This window comes from Erinaceus europaeus, chromosome 10, assembly GCF_950295315.1.
Source record: "Erinaceus europaeus chromosome 10, mEriEur2.1, whole genome shotgun sequence".
Taxonomy (NCBI): Eukaryota; Metazoa; Chordata; class Mammalia; order Eulipotyphla; family Erinaceidae; genus Erinaceus; species Erinaceus europaeus.
In genome coordinates this window covers 101,251,944-101,265,049 of record NC_080171.1, presented here as the reverse complement: position 1 = coordinate 101,265,049, position 13,106 = coordinate 101,251,944, and the positions used below count along the sequence as shown (strand labels likewise).

At 53.4% G+C, this 13,106-nt stretch overlaps 2 protein-coding genes across 3 annotated transcripts; one reads left to right on the top strand and one right to left on the bottom strand.

Moving 5' to 3' along the window:
- The first annotated feature begins 291 nt into the window (after nucleotides 1-291).
- On the top strand, nucleotides 292-5,939 carry SPOUT1 (SPOUT domain containing methyltransferase 1). Of its 2 annotated transcripts, none has more exons than XM_007527070.2 (12): nucleotides 292-390; nucleotides 951-996; nucleotides 1,291-1,413; nucleotides 2,733-2,892; nucleotides 3,070-3,159; nucleotides 3,260-3,309; nucleotides 3,484-3,614; nucleotides 4,302-4,374; nucleotides 4,472-4,570; nucleotides 5,013-5,115; nucleotides 5,286-5,433; nucleotides 5,800-5,939. In XM_007527070.2, exons 1-12 carry the CDS (start codon nucleotides 355-357, stop codon nucleotides 5,866-5,868), a joined length of 1,128 nt encoding a protein of 375 aa, XP_007527132.1. In that variant the 5' UTR covers nucleotides 292-354; the 3' UTR covers nucleotides 5,869-5,939. The 2 variants fall into 2 exon arrangements, with proteins under 2 accessions (XP_007527132.1, XP_060056355.1); XM_060200372.1 differs by lacking the exon at nucleotides 292-390 and adding an exon at nucleotides 418-726.
- Nucleotides 5,595-12,666, bottom strand: ENDOG (endonuclease G). The gene is made up of 3 exons (XM_060200373.1): nucleotides 12,048-12,666; nucleotides 9,766-9,875; nucleotides 5,595-6,255 (listed from the first exon to the last, which is right to left on the bottom strand). Exons 1-3 carry the CDS (start codon nucleotides 12,555-12,557, stop codon nucleotides 5,973-5,975), a joined length of 903 nt encoding a protein of 300 aa, XP_060056356.1. The 5' UTR covers nucleotides 12,558-12,666; the 3' UTR covers nucleotides 5,595-5,972.
- Nucleotides 12,667-13,106: the final 440 nt, after the last annotated feature.

Sequence of the window (13,106 nt, the reverse complement as noted above, 5' to 3'; positions counted from 1 at the left end):
TCTGCTATCCACCTGGCCCCTATCTCCAGCTTTGATCCATGTTCCAGACCTAGGGCTCAAGAATCCCCATCTGATGCCATGCTGAGGCCTAGTGTTGAAAACCTCTGGAGTAGGAAAGCTGCTCCCGGCAGTGCCTTCCTGTGCAACTCCTAGGAGCACCCACGTAGTGGACCAACTCCGCCCTCCAGGGTCCTTGGCTCCGCCCACCTCCTCTCCGGTCACTGGCCACGCCCACCGCACCCCGGCTGGTAGGCCACGCCCCCATGTGTCTGTGCTCTGGATTGGACCTCCCGAAAGGGGTGTGGCCGGAAGGGGGAGTCTGATTGGCACGGCGTGACCGGCAGTGCGGAGAACATGGCGGAGCGCGTGGGGAAGAGACCTTGCGGTCCGGTATGTGGAGGGAGACTGGGATCCGGAAGCGGGGCAGGGGTAGGGACCTGAACACCAGACACTTGGGGGCCATGGCGGGGCCAGACCGTGCTCCTGTTCTCGCTGGCCCGCGCCCCGAAGACCCGCGGTGCCGCACTCCTGTAGCTGAGGGCGCCCCTGTCCGCGCGAGAACCCGAGGTGGGAGCCGGGCTCCGAGGACAGCAGGTAGCCGGTTGCCAGAATCTTTGGTGGACATTCTGGTTGGAGTCCGAAATCGGGAGCTGAGACCTTGCTCGCACTCCCGACTCTCTCTTGGGGACTAACTTCTGGCGCCCAGGATGACAGGCAGCAAGTCCGGTAAACTCTCCTTTGGTGGCAACTCATTCAGCAGTTTTCTCTTATAGAGTGCGGAGCCTGCACCCAGGCACTGGGAGTACTGCAGAGATGGTCTCTCTGGGGCAGCAGCATTTGTGGGACAGGTTGCTTAGAGGGAAGGGTAGCTAGGTGTGAGTCAGAGGAGGGCCCCTCTCAGGTGTGACCACTCGGCCTCACACGCCCCTCTTCTTTCTCTTCCACTTCAGGGTGAACACGGCCAAAGGATTGAGTGGCGGAAATGGAAGCGACAGAGTAAGTAGGGGGTTGTTGGGAGGGGGTGTATCAATGCTTTTGCTCCCAGACCTCTCCAGCTGTGCACAGCTGGACTTTTCCTTAGTGCCACCAGCTTGGTGCTCTCTGGGCTCCACAGCACCAAAGCAGAGGAGGCGGCAAAAAAAAAAAAAAAAAAAAATCTGGGAGACTCCTGGCCACTCACCCAGCAGCGCTGGAGCACCCAGGCTGACCCTCTGGAGATGGATGGGGTGTCTCCTGGACAGCACCTGTTGTTCTGCTTCCTTTCATCAATTGGGATGTCCTTTGATCCAGAGAAGGAGGAGAAGAAGAAATGGAAGGACCTCAAAATGATGAAAAAACTGGAGCAACAGAGGGCACAGGAGGAGCAGACAAAGCTGCAGGAAGAGGAGGCTGCCGCTGAGAGTGATGACCGGGGTGAGTAGGCTGTTTCTTGAACAGAGCAGAGAATGCCATATCTAGAAGGGCCTTTGGCTACTAGTTGGTCCAGACAGCCTATCCTGGTGAGGAAATAGGCCCAGAGAAGGGAAGAGACCCAAAAAGTCTCAACCTACCACTTATGCAGATTTCAAACCCATGGGGGGAAAGCACTGTATATATACATTTTTTTTTTTTTTTTTTTTTGTCTCCAGGGTTATCACTGGGGCTCGGTGCCTGCACAACGAATCCACTGTTCCGGAGGCTATTTTTTCCTTTGTTGCCTTTGTTGTAGTTATTATTGTTGTTGTTGTTATTGCTGTCCTTGTTGTTGGATATAGGACAGAGAGAAATCAAGAGAGGAGGGGGAAAGAAAGATAGACTGGGGCTCGAACCCGGATCCTTAAGCTGGTCCTTGCGCTTTGCGCCATTTGCGCTTAACCCACTGCACTACTGCTAGGCCCCCAGCACTGTATTTTTTTATTTGTTCTTTATTTATTCCCTTTTGTTACCCTTGTTTTTTATTGTTGTAGTTATTGTTGTTGTCATCATTGTTGGATCCTTACGCAGGTCCTTGTGCTTCCGCACCATATGCGCTTAACCCACTGCTCTACCGCCGAATCCCCCAGTTCCCCACTTCTTTTTTATAATTTTTTTTTGCCTCCAGGGTTATTGTTGGGGCTCAGTGCCTGCACCATGAATCCACTGTTCCTGGAGGCCATTTTTTTTCCCTTTTGTTACCCTTGTTGCTGTAGCCTTGTTGTGGTTATTATTGTTGTTGATGTTATAGTTGTTGGATAGGACAGAGAGAAATGGAGAGGGAAAGACGGGGAAAGATAGACACCTGCAGACCTGCTTCACCACCTGTGAAGTGACTCCCCTGCAGGTTGGGAGCCGGGGGCTCGAACTGGGATCCTTACATTGGTCCTTGCGCTTTGCGCCCACATGCGCTTAACCTGCTGCGCTACCACCTGCCCCACAGTTCCCCACTTCTTAATGGGGATCATATAGTAGAATTTCCTAGGGCTACTGGGTCAGTGTACACACATGAAAATCTCCTTGATCATTAATTCAGTATCACACACACTTGACAGTAGAACAGAGGTGCAAGTAGTACAGCCCGTGACTCCCCCATGGCCTTGCTTAGAAGTCTGTCCTACTAGAACCTCGGAGACTTCATTTTCCTCCAGGATTGGGGTCCATAGAGAGGAGGAATTTGGGCTGTTCTCAAAATTCCTCACTTTTGGAAAATTCTCTAATTCTGCATCCTGGGACAGGGAGGAGAGGGCTGTGACCACGAGTACTTCTCCTCTACCCAGGGCGGCCCTACACCCTGAGTGTGGCCCTGCCAGGGTCCATCCTGGACAATGCCCAGTCCCCTGAGCTTCGTACCTACCTGGCTGGCCAGATCGCCAGAGCCTGTGCCATCTTCTGTGTGGATGAGATTGTGGTGTTTGATGAAGAAGGCCAAGATGCCAAGTAAGGGGCTATCTCTCAGGGCACGGGAGAAGGGAGGACTTCTTTAATTGCCTGGGTTGAGCACTGCCAGCAGCTAAGTTGCAAAACAGGGGCACTGAGGGGATGAGATTGGGTGGAGGAGCTCTGGAAGGGGAAGGGGATGGTGCAGGCTCTGGAGCCCTACCTTTCTCTCTCCAGGACGGTGGAGGGGGAGTTCCGGGGAGTCGGCAAGAAGGGGCAGGCATGTGTGCAGCTGGCCCGGATCCTGCAGTACCTGGAGTGTCCACAGTAAGGGGGTGAAGGGAAAATGCCCCTGGGTAAGAGGGAGATGCAGGTAGGGAAGAGGTGGTCTCCCCATGGAAATCCCGAGGTCCATCTGTTTTCCTAGGTACCTGAGAAAAGCATTCTTCCCCAAGCACCAGGATCTCCAGTTTGCAGGTGAGGCTGAAGGGCCCTGACCCCCATTTCCCATGGGCCATCTCCCAGGTCCTAAGAATTGGTAGTACACTTGGGAAAGCTATGCCTGGTGGCAAAGCTGACACTTGGACCAGGGCTGGCCCCTCCTCCAAGTCCTTCTACCACCTGCCAGGCTCCAGGTCTCTCCCTCCACAGGGCTCTTGAACCCACTGGATAGCCCTCATCACATGCGTCAGGATGAGGAATCTGAGTTCCGAGAGGGTGTTGTGGTGAACCGGCCCACCCGGCCAGGCCATGGCTCCTTTGTTAACTGTGGCATGAAGAAGGTAAGAAAAGGAAGGTAGACACTCCCTGGATTGGAAGGTAGGGAACCCTGGACTGAGGCATCACAGCCTATGCCCCTCAATGATACAGATTTGCACCTAGGCCTAAAAATGCAAATCGCTGGCTAGAGCCAGATAGGTCAGGGGCAGAAAGAAACAGAAAGGAGAAACACCACTCGTGAAGCTCCCTTCCATGCACATGGTCCCATGTGACCACTGGGGGCTCAAACCCAGGTCTTTGTGCATGATAAAGTGTGACCTCTGCTGGGTGAGCCATCTCCCAGTCCTTAATGCGTTCATTAAAAAGAAAAAAGGGGGGGCTGGGTAGTGGCACACGTGGTAATGTAGTGTGTGCTCAATCAGGTGCACCACTGCCCTGACCCCCAGTGTATTCATTTGACTAGTGTCTTCTTTTTTTTTTTTTTAAGATTTTATTTATAGATTGATGAGATAGGAGGAGAGAAAGAACCAGACATCACTCTGGTACATGTGCTGCCAGCAATTGAACTCAGGACCTCATGCTTGAGTGTCAAGTCAAGCGCTTTATCCCGGACCACTGACCAGTGTCTTATATTGTTTTGCCCAAATGGTCTCCTATGAGCAGATGGGGCCCAGGTGCCAGCGAGCAGGTAGAATGGTGAGTCCTGCTTTTCTTGAAAGGAATAGCACTTTTTTCTGGCTTCTCCTCAGGAGGTCAAGATTGACAAGAACTTGGAGCCTGGACTTCGGGTGACTGTGCGACTGGACCAGAAGCAGCTCCCAGGTGTCTGAAAGTTTCCCATGCCTGACCAGCCCGAGGGCTTGTAGCCTCCTCCAGCCACCATGACCCTGTCCTCACAGCCTCTCTGCTTCCTCTCCAGAAAGCAAGACCTACCGTGGGAAAGTCGTGTCATCAGAGGATCCCCGTGTCAAAGCTGGCCTCTACTGGGGCTACACAGTCAGACTGGCCTCCTGCCTCAGTAAGGATAGAACCTCCTCCCATGAACATTCAACAATCTCACTGTCTAGGCCAGAGCCTTGCTCCAAAATTAGACCAGAGTACTTGTCCCACCAAGTTGCTGTGTGTTCTTGGACAAGTGCCCATTCTCTAATCTGAATGTGTTTCCTTGGCTGTTAAAGTCTGCTGAGGAAAAGTGTGATTAGTTAATGTCTATCTCAGGGCTGGAAGTGGAGGCAGAAACGTCTCACAGAATCCAAGGTTCATATCCTCAGCCCTTTCCTGCTTTGCTTCCTCCACATGGCACCAGTATGGTCTCTCCCCTGCTTGGCCTCTGACTTCCCAGAAACAATGGTGGACCTGGGTGGGGCTCCCTAACCTGAGTCCCCTTTTCCAACCCTGCACTCCTACAGTATATACACTCTTATTTTATTGTATCTCTGGCTTGTGGGGTCCCTCCCCAGGTGCTGTGTTTGCTGAGGCCCCCTTCCGGGATGGGTATGACCTAACCATTGGGACGTCTGAGCGAGGCTCCAACGTAGCATCTGCGGAGCTTCCCAGCTTCAGGTGGGTGGTGTATGCAGGCCGGCCGTGGAGGAGGAGTAAAGCGGAGGCTGTCTGACAGGATGAAGCCCTCTGCACCGGGCCTCTACTGTGGTGAACAGGGCAGGACATTTGAGGTGTGTTCACTGGGGTATTGAAAAGCCCCTCATCAGTGATTCTCTTGTGGGTCCCAGGCACGCTCTTGTGGTTTTCGGGGGACTTCAGGGACTAGAAGCTGGAGTGGATGCAGACTCCAACCTGGAGGTGGCTGAACCCAGTGTTCTTTTTGACCTGTATGTCAACACCTGCCCCAGCCAAGGGAGCCGCACTATCCGCACAGAGGTGAGTCCCCTGCTCCTTTTCCACCTGCCAGAAGCCAGGGTCTCGGGATTGAGTCAAACGGCATTGAAACTCTGTTCACCCCTGAGCCAGCCTTCTCAGATGGGTTCATCCCTGACCTCAGCATAGCAGGGAGAAACTGCCCAATATCAGAGGTCAGCAGGAACACTGCACCCTAGGCTTTTTATTGGGGGAAGGAGGCATTTGTGACCCTCCCCTTTTCACAGGGGAGCTGCAGAGAAGCATGGCCTTTCCCTGGCAGGAACAGTCTTGCCCTTGACCTCCTGGGCCCTGCTGGCCCCACAGATTCTGGCTCAGGCACTGCCAGGCTCCCTTGGCCCCAGCCCGCTCCACTTTTTTCTCTTCCAGGAAGCCATCCTCATCTCCTTGGCTGCCTTGCAGCCCAAACTCATCCAGGCAGGTACCCAACCCAGCTGAAGGCTCTGCCAGGCCCAGGACATCAGAGGAGTCTTGACCCAGACAGAGGTGGGAATCCTGGACAGTCATAGTTAAGACTTATCTTCAAAAATAGCCTGCTGCCCTTACTTGCTGCCTGCAGTGATGGCTTTGAGGCTGCCTGACCGTGCCAGGATGTTTGGCACGAAGAGCAGTCCAGAGGCTCGCTCGATGCTCTCGATGGGCACCAGGAAGCGCTCCAGCGGGGTTGCTTCATCCACAGGTGCATTGGGCATCACATAGGAGCGAAGTTCAATTTGTCCCCCTGCTGCTTCCAATATCAGCACCTTGAAGAAGTGTGTGGGCACTGCCACATGGTTCTTGCCGATGACCTGGTACTTCACGTAGGACTTCCCGTCAGCCTCTGTCCTACAGGTAGAGCCAGGCACACATGTTCTGATTAGAACCAAGACCACCACCTCCAGAAAGCCTTCCCTGACTGGTGGCCTCCAGTGTGTGTCATCCTGCATGATGTCACCATCTGTGCCCTGCTTAGCTTCCCAAGGAACTCCCTGCAGGGTAGACCCTCTTGCCCTCTCTTTTTCATGCCCAACACTGGGTTTGGCAGAGTGGTAATAAATGCCAGAAAAAGCAGGCCTGCTGAACATTCGCATTCATCTTTGTGGTCACTTGATTACTACCTCTTCCATGTGGAGAGTGGGCACTAAGTGGGTAAGGCTGTGACAGCTGAGGTCTAGCATAGGGTGACGGCCCAGGACTCTGGGTGGAAAGCTTTGGGGCTCCCCTTGGCAGTCTGTGGTACTGCAGCAGGGAAGAAGCACTTGCTAGTGAAAGCTGATCACTGCCTTCTCCACCCCACTGTCATCCAGTTAATAGGTCTGGCTCCCATTTTACAGGAGAGGTTGTTGGGGTCATTTGCTCACTAGGTAGCAGGGCCTGGGCTTCTGTGGTTCACAGCAGCCACTGAGCATGACCAGGGGAGCTCAGTCCCTTTATCTGGGCTACAAGAGAAGAGTGAAGGGAGTCGGGCGTTAGCACAGCAGGTTAAGCACAAGTGGCACAAAGCACAAGGACCGGCATAAGGATCCCAGTTTAAGCCCCCCAGCTCCCCACCTGCAGGGCAGTCGCTTCACAGGCAGTGAAGCAGGTTTACAGGTGTCTATCTTTCTCTCCTCCTCTCTGTCTTCCCCTCCTCTCTCCATTTCTCTCTGTCCTATCTAATGATGACATCAACAACAATAACTACAACAAAATAAAAAACGGGGGAGTCAGGCGGTAGCGCAGCAGGTTAAGCGCACGTGGCGCAAAGCGCAGGGACCGGCTCAAGGATCCCGGTTCGAGCCCCCGGCTCCCCACCTGCAGGGGAGTCGCTTCACAAGTGGTGAAGCAGGTCTGCAGGTGTCTATCTTTCTCTCCCCCCTCTCTGTCTTCCCCTCCTCTCTCCATTTCTCTCTGTCCTATCCAACAACGACATCAACAACAATAATAGCTACAACAACAATGGAAACAACAAGGGCAACAAAAAGGAAATAAATAAATAAATAAATATTAAAAAAAATAATAAACAAGGGCAACATGCCTGAGGCTCTCAAGTCCCAGGTTCAATCCCCTACCGCCATAAGCAAGAGCTGAGCAGTGCTCTGGTTAAAAAAAAAAAGAGGCAACAAAAGGGAAAACAAAGAGAAGAGTGAAGAAGGCTCTGATTGGGGAGATGAAGTCTAAGTCATGGGCCTGAAGGGAGGGGGGGAGGTGACAGCTCATCTAGTAGAGCACACGTTACTCTGTGAGGGCCTGGGTTCAAGTCCCTGTTCCCTACTGGCATGGGGGGGGGAAAGCGGGGGGGGGGGGGAGGATGGCTTCTGGGAATAGTGGAGCTGTGCAGGCCCCAAGTCTCAGTGATAACCCTGATGGCAAAAATTAGACTTCTCAGCCAGGAGATAGATCAACCTGGAAGGACATAGTTCCTTACAGTGAAGAACCTCAGAACCACTTGGGAATACCACGGATGGAGGGAAGTGCTGGTAGAGTTCCATGGACAAGAAAGAGCTGCTGTTTTTCCCTGTACCTAGAATGAAGGCTGGCCCAAGGAGGCGACTTTGCAACGATGCCATGCATCATGCATTACTCTGGCACAACATTTAAGAACAGTTCAGTGGCCTAGGAAATGCATGCTAGATAAAGCATTGGACACTTCCAAGTGTGAGCTAAATCCCCTGGCATTGCATATGCCAGAGTTATGCTCTGGATCTATCTAGCTCATATAAATAAATCTTTTTTTAAAAAATATTTATTTCGGGGAGTCGGGCGGTAGCGCAGTGGGTTTAGCGCAGTGGGTTAAGCACAAGTGGCGCAAAGCGTAAAGACCAGCCTAAGGATCCCGGTTTGAGCCTCCGGCTCCCCACCTGCAGGGGAGTCACTTCACAGGCGGTGAAGCAGGTCTGCAGGTGTCTGTCTTTCTCTCCCCCTTCCTCTCTCCATTTCTCTCTGTCCTATCCAACAACAACATCATCAACAACAATAATAACTACAACAACAAAACAAGGACAACAAAAGGCAAGAAATAAGATAAAATATAAAAATATATATATATATATTTCCTTTTTGTTGCCCTTGTTTTTATTGTAGTTATTGATGTCGTTTTTATATAGGACAGAAAGCCATGGAGAGAGGGGGAGAGAAAGATAGACACCTGCAGACCTGCTTCAGCACCTGTGAAGCAACTCCCCTGCAGGTGGGGAGCCAGGGGCTCGAACCAGGATCCTCATGCCAGTCCTTGCACTTTGTTCCACCTGCACCTAACCCGACTCCCAGATAAGTCTCTTTTCTTTTTTTTCAGATAAATCTTTTCTAAACATTCCATTACTGGGGCCAGGCAATGGCACACTGGCTAAGCAGTATTTTTTTTTTTGCCTCCAGGGTTATTGCTGATGCCGGTGCCCACACTATGAATCCACTGCTCCTGGAGGCCATTTTACATTTTTATTTGATAGGATAGAAAGAAATTGAGGGGCTGGATGGTGGTGCACCCAGTTAAGTGCACATGTTACAGTGCATAAGGACCCGGGTTCGAGCCCCCCGGTCCCCACCTGTAGGGGGGGAAGCTTTTCGAGTGAAGCGGGTCTGCAGATGTCTCTGTTTCTCTCCCTATCTCCCCTCCTCTTCTCAATCTGGCTGTCTCTATACAATAAATAAATGAAGATAATAAAAATTGGAAAGAAGTTCAACTTTTAAAAAAAGAGAAATTGAGAGGGGAGGGGGAAATAGGCAGAGAGAAAGACAGATACCTGCAAACCTGCTTCACCACTTGTAAAGTGGTCACCCTGCATGTGGGGAGCCAGGGGCTTGAACCAGGATCCGCTGTGCTGGTCCTTGCACTTTGTACTATGCAATTAACCAGGTGTGCTACCTACCACCAGACCCTCTACCATGCATAGGGACCCAGGTTCAAATCCCTGCTCCTCACCTGCAGGGGGGAAACTCCATGAGTGGCTAAGCAGGTCTGCAGGTGTCTCTCTCTCTCTCTGTACTACCTCTCCCGTCACAATTTCTTTCTGTCCTATCAAGTATAATAGAAAGGGGAAGGAAAAAAGAAGAAAAATCCAATACTGACCCTGGGAGGGGGGTGGGGAGAAATGGATGCTCCAAGCAGAGGAAAGGCCAAGAGATCTGGGTGCAAGAACATGAGGTTGGGCAGAGGAGCCAAGGGAGATCCAGGGCCCACAGTCCATGGGTGGAGACAAGGTCTAGGTGGCCAGGACCCCACAGGTCTGGCTGTGCAATCAGTGAGCTGCAGCAGGAAATGGGCACACTGAGTGACCTGGAGGTGTTGATCCAGAGCCTGAGGAAGCCTGGGTGGTGAGGGACAGGAGGGGGCGTCTAGTGAGGGGGTGACCCTGGACTGCCAAGTTCTTGCCTTACCTGGGCAGGAAGAGAGGTCCGGTGCAGACATAGACGTTTTGGTAGGTGCGAGTCAGACTGCGGCTGTACTTTTCCAGGTTGTTCCAGGCATTCTGGTTGAGGTGGGGCACCTGGTAAGGGGTAAGGGTGCTCAGTGAAATGGTGGTGGGACTGTTCCCCTCAGGGGAAGGTGGTCACCTAGGCCCTGAGGCAGGTACTCCCACCAAGTTAAGAGAGTCTAGTGTCCGGTGGGGTGGGTAAGCCTTTGAAGAAACAGCCTCAAGGAAGGCCTGAGAGCTCCAGAGGTTCGAGGCAGCTCACATTTAGAATGGGAGAACTGGCCTGGGAGCTGACACAGTAGCTGACTACTGGACTCACCAGCACAGGGGCCTGAACTCAATCTTCAAAATGGCTAGAATGATGTTGTGGGTCTCTCATTAATAGATAATTACCAATCTTAGAATGGGAGGACTGGGGCAGGAGTAGATAGCATAATGGTTATGCTAAGAGACTCTCATGCCTGAGGCTCTGAAGTCCCAGGTTCAATCCCTGCGCCACCATAAGCCAGAGCTGGGCAGTGCTTTGGTGTTTCTCTGCATCTCTCTCAAAAAAAAGAATGGGAGGACTGTGGCCTGGAAGGTGGCTCAGCAGGTTAGATCCCCAATGCCACATATGCCAAAGTGGAACTTTGTTCATTTGCTTTTCCCAGAACACTGCTCAACCCTAACTTATGGTGGTGCTGGAGATTGAACCTGTGACCTTGGAGTCTTAGACTTTCATAAGTCTTGGCAGAATCATTATGCTGTATTCTGAGCCCTGGTCGTTCTCCCTCTCTTTCATTAAAAATAAATATTAAGAGTGGTCTGGGAGGTGACAGTGGATAAAGCACTGGATTCTCAACCATGAAGTCCCGAGTTCAATCCCCAGCAGCACATGTACCAGAGTGATGTCTGGTTCTTTCTCTCTGCCTATCTTTCTCATGAATAAATAAATTCTTTAATAAAAATAAATAAATAAATAAGGGACTCGGGCAGTAGCGCAGCGGATTAAGCGCAGGTGGCGCAAAGCGCAAGGACAGGCGTAAGGATCCCGGTTTGAGCCCCCGGCTCCCCACCTGCAGGGGAGTCGCTTCACAGGCGGTGAAGCAGGTCTGCAAGTGTCTATCTTTCTCTCCCCCTCTCTGTCTTCCCCTCCTCTCTCCATTTCTATCTGTCCTATCCAACTACAATGACATCAATAACTACAACAATAAAACAAGGACAACAAAAGGGAATAAATAAATAGAAAAAAAATTTTTTAAAAAATTAAGGAGCCAGGTGGTGGTGCGCCTGGTTAAGCACACATATTACAATGTGCAAGGTCCCTTAGTTCAAGCCCTTGGTCCCCACCTGCAAGGGGAAAGCTTCACGAGTGGTGAAGCAGAGCTTCAGGTGTCTCTGTCGCTTTCTATCTCCCCCTCTCAATTTCTGTCTTTATTCAATAATAAGTAAAATAAAAATATTTTTAAAATAAATATTAAAAATGGGCGGTAGCGCAGCGGGTTAAGGGCAGGTGGTGCAAAGCGCAAGGACCGGAGTAAGGATCACGGCTCCCCACCTTCAGGGAAGTCGCTTCACAAGCGGTGAGGTAGGTCTGCAGGTGTCTGTCTTTCCCCCTCTGTCTTCCCCTCCTCTCTCTATTTCTCTGTCCTCTCCAACGACGGCATCAATAACAATAATAACTACAACAATAAAACAAGGGCAACAAAAGGGAATAAATAAATAAATAAATACATATAAAAAAAGGGAGGTCTAGCTAGAATCCCAAGTCACCGAAGAAGTTGCATCTCCCAGAGAGAAACTGAGGCCTATGCCCCCAAGGGCTCATGGGAGGCGCCTCTCCTTTCCCTCTTGCAGGGCTGGGAAGGTCACGAGTGCTCCCCGCAGTGTCCAGTCCAGGGGCACAGCACTTGCCCCCCAGGGAGGCAGAAGTCAGAAGGGAGTTTGGGGGGACTTGGGAGGTAGCACAGTGGTTATGCAGACCACCTCTCAGGTTCAGTCCCAGCACCGCCATAAGCCAGAAGAAGGGGGATAGTTTGGGAGCCAGGCCTTCGTGCAGGGCGTGATCTGGGTTGAGCGTCCTGGGCTGCAGGCCCGCGGGAGGGGCTGACTTCCCGGCCACAGCGGCCACCGATTGCCCGCAGGGGGCGAGGGTCCCCCCCCCCCCAGCCTCAGTTTCCCCGCAGCCCATCCTGAGGCTCGTGGCGTCTGGCGCGGTGGAGCTGGTGGTGCACGGGCCGAGCAGGGAGGCGAGGCGCTCGCTACCTGGGGCGCGACGTTGCTCAGGTAGAAGGTGTCGTCCATGGCCTTCTGGCTCCAGCGGTGGTTGGCCGCGGCGGCTAGGTGGCCGCGGTCGAAGCCGCTGCCGCGGTAGTCGGCGTTGGTGGCGCGGTGGTACGCGTGCACCGAGTCGTCCTCGTGGAAGTCGCAGGAGCGGCGGTCGCCGTCGCCGCGGAGCCGCTCGGGCCGCAGCTGCTCCACCACCCAGAGGGCGCCGCGGGTGCGGGGGTCGTAGCACAGCACGTACGACTCGCGGCTCTTGAGCTGGGCCAGGCCGGGCAGCCCGTACTTGGCCAGCTCGCCGGGGCCGCCGCCGCCGGCCGGGGCCCCGGGCAGGGCGGGCAGGGACGCCGCCGCCGCCACGGGCAGCACCGGCAGCCGGCTCAGCAGCCCCGGCGCCGCCCGCGCGTCCGCCCGCCGCCGCCACCAGCGCTCCGCCGCCGCGCCCAGCCCCGCGCCCAGGGCCAGAGCCAGGCCGGCCCGGAGAGTCTGCATGGTGGGCAGCGCAGCCCACAGTGCCGGGCCGCGGAGTGGACGTGCACTACAGGGACGATTTGCGGAAAGGCCACCAAGCCCAGCCCCCAGGGGTGTCCGGCACGTTTTTTGCTCTTTTATGAAGCGGGCCAGGGGCGTGACAGCACTGCGTTGGATGATTGGCCACGACGCCGCCTCCTAATGAGCCAGCAGCACCCCCCCCTCTCGCGAGACCTGCTTACAGCACCAAGTGTCAAGTACAGGTGCAAAGCACTTTGCAGCCTCAAGAGGGAGCTCCTAGGTAGCCGGACAAGGACCAGACCGGCTAGGCCTGTCACGTGCCTGCGTCTAGCCCTAGCAAGAGGTAATGCCAAACTCTAGGAGACTGGCAAATATACTTATTTTGCCTCCAGGGTTATTGCTGGGGCTTCGTGCTTGCACTACGAACCCACTGTCCCCATTTTGTTGGGCTTGTTGCAGTTGTGTATGTCATAGCTGTTGTTGTTGGATAGGACAGAGAAATGGAGGAGGGAGGGAAGCACAGGAGAGACAGACACCTGCAGACCTGCT

What these genes read in the sequence shown, in the direction of transcription:
- ENDOG (XM_060200373.1), bottom strand. Translation starts at nt 12,557, where the DNA reads ATGCAGACTCTCCGGGCCGGCCTGGCTCTGGCCCTGGGCGCGGGGCTG. An exon ending in TGAGCAACGTCGCGCCCCAG is followed by an intron (nt 9,876 to 12,047) that starts GTAGCGAGCGCC and finishes ACCCCTTACCAG; the next exon opens with GTGCCCCACCTCAACCAGAA. An exon ending in GGACCTCTCTTCCTGCCCAG is followed by an intron (nt 6,256 to 9,765) that starts GTAAGGCAAGAA and finishes CTCTACCTGTAG; the next exon opens with GACAGAGGCTGACGGGAAGT.
- SPOUT1 (XM_007527070.2), top strand. Translation starts at nt 355, where the DNA reads ATGGCGGAGCGCGTGGGGAAGAGACCTTGCGGTCCG. An exon ending in GGAAGAGACCTTGCGGTCCG is followed by an intron (nt 391 to 950) that starts GTATGTGGAGGG and finishes CTTCCACTTCAG; the next exon opens with GGTGAACACGGCCAAAGGAT. An exon ending in GCCGCACTATCCGCACAGAG is followed by an intron (nt 5,434 to 5,799) that starts GTGAGTCCCCTG and finishes TTTCTCTTCCAG; the next exon opens with GAAGCCATCCTCATCTCCTT.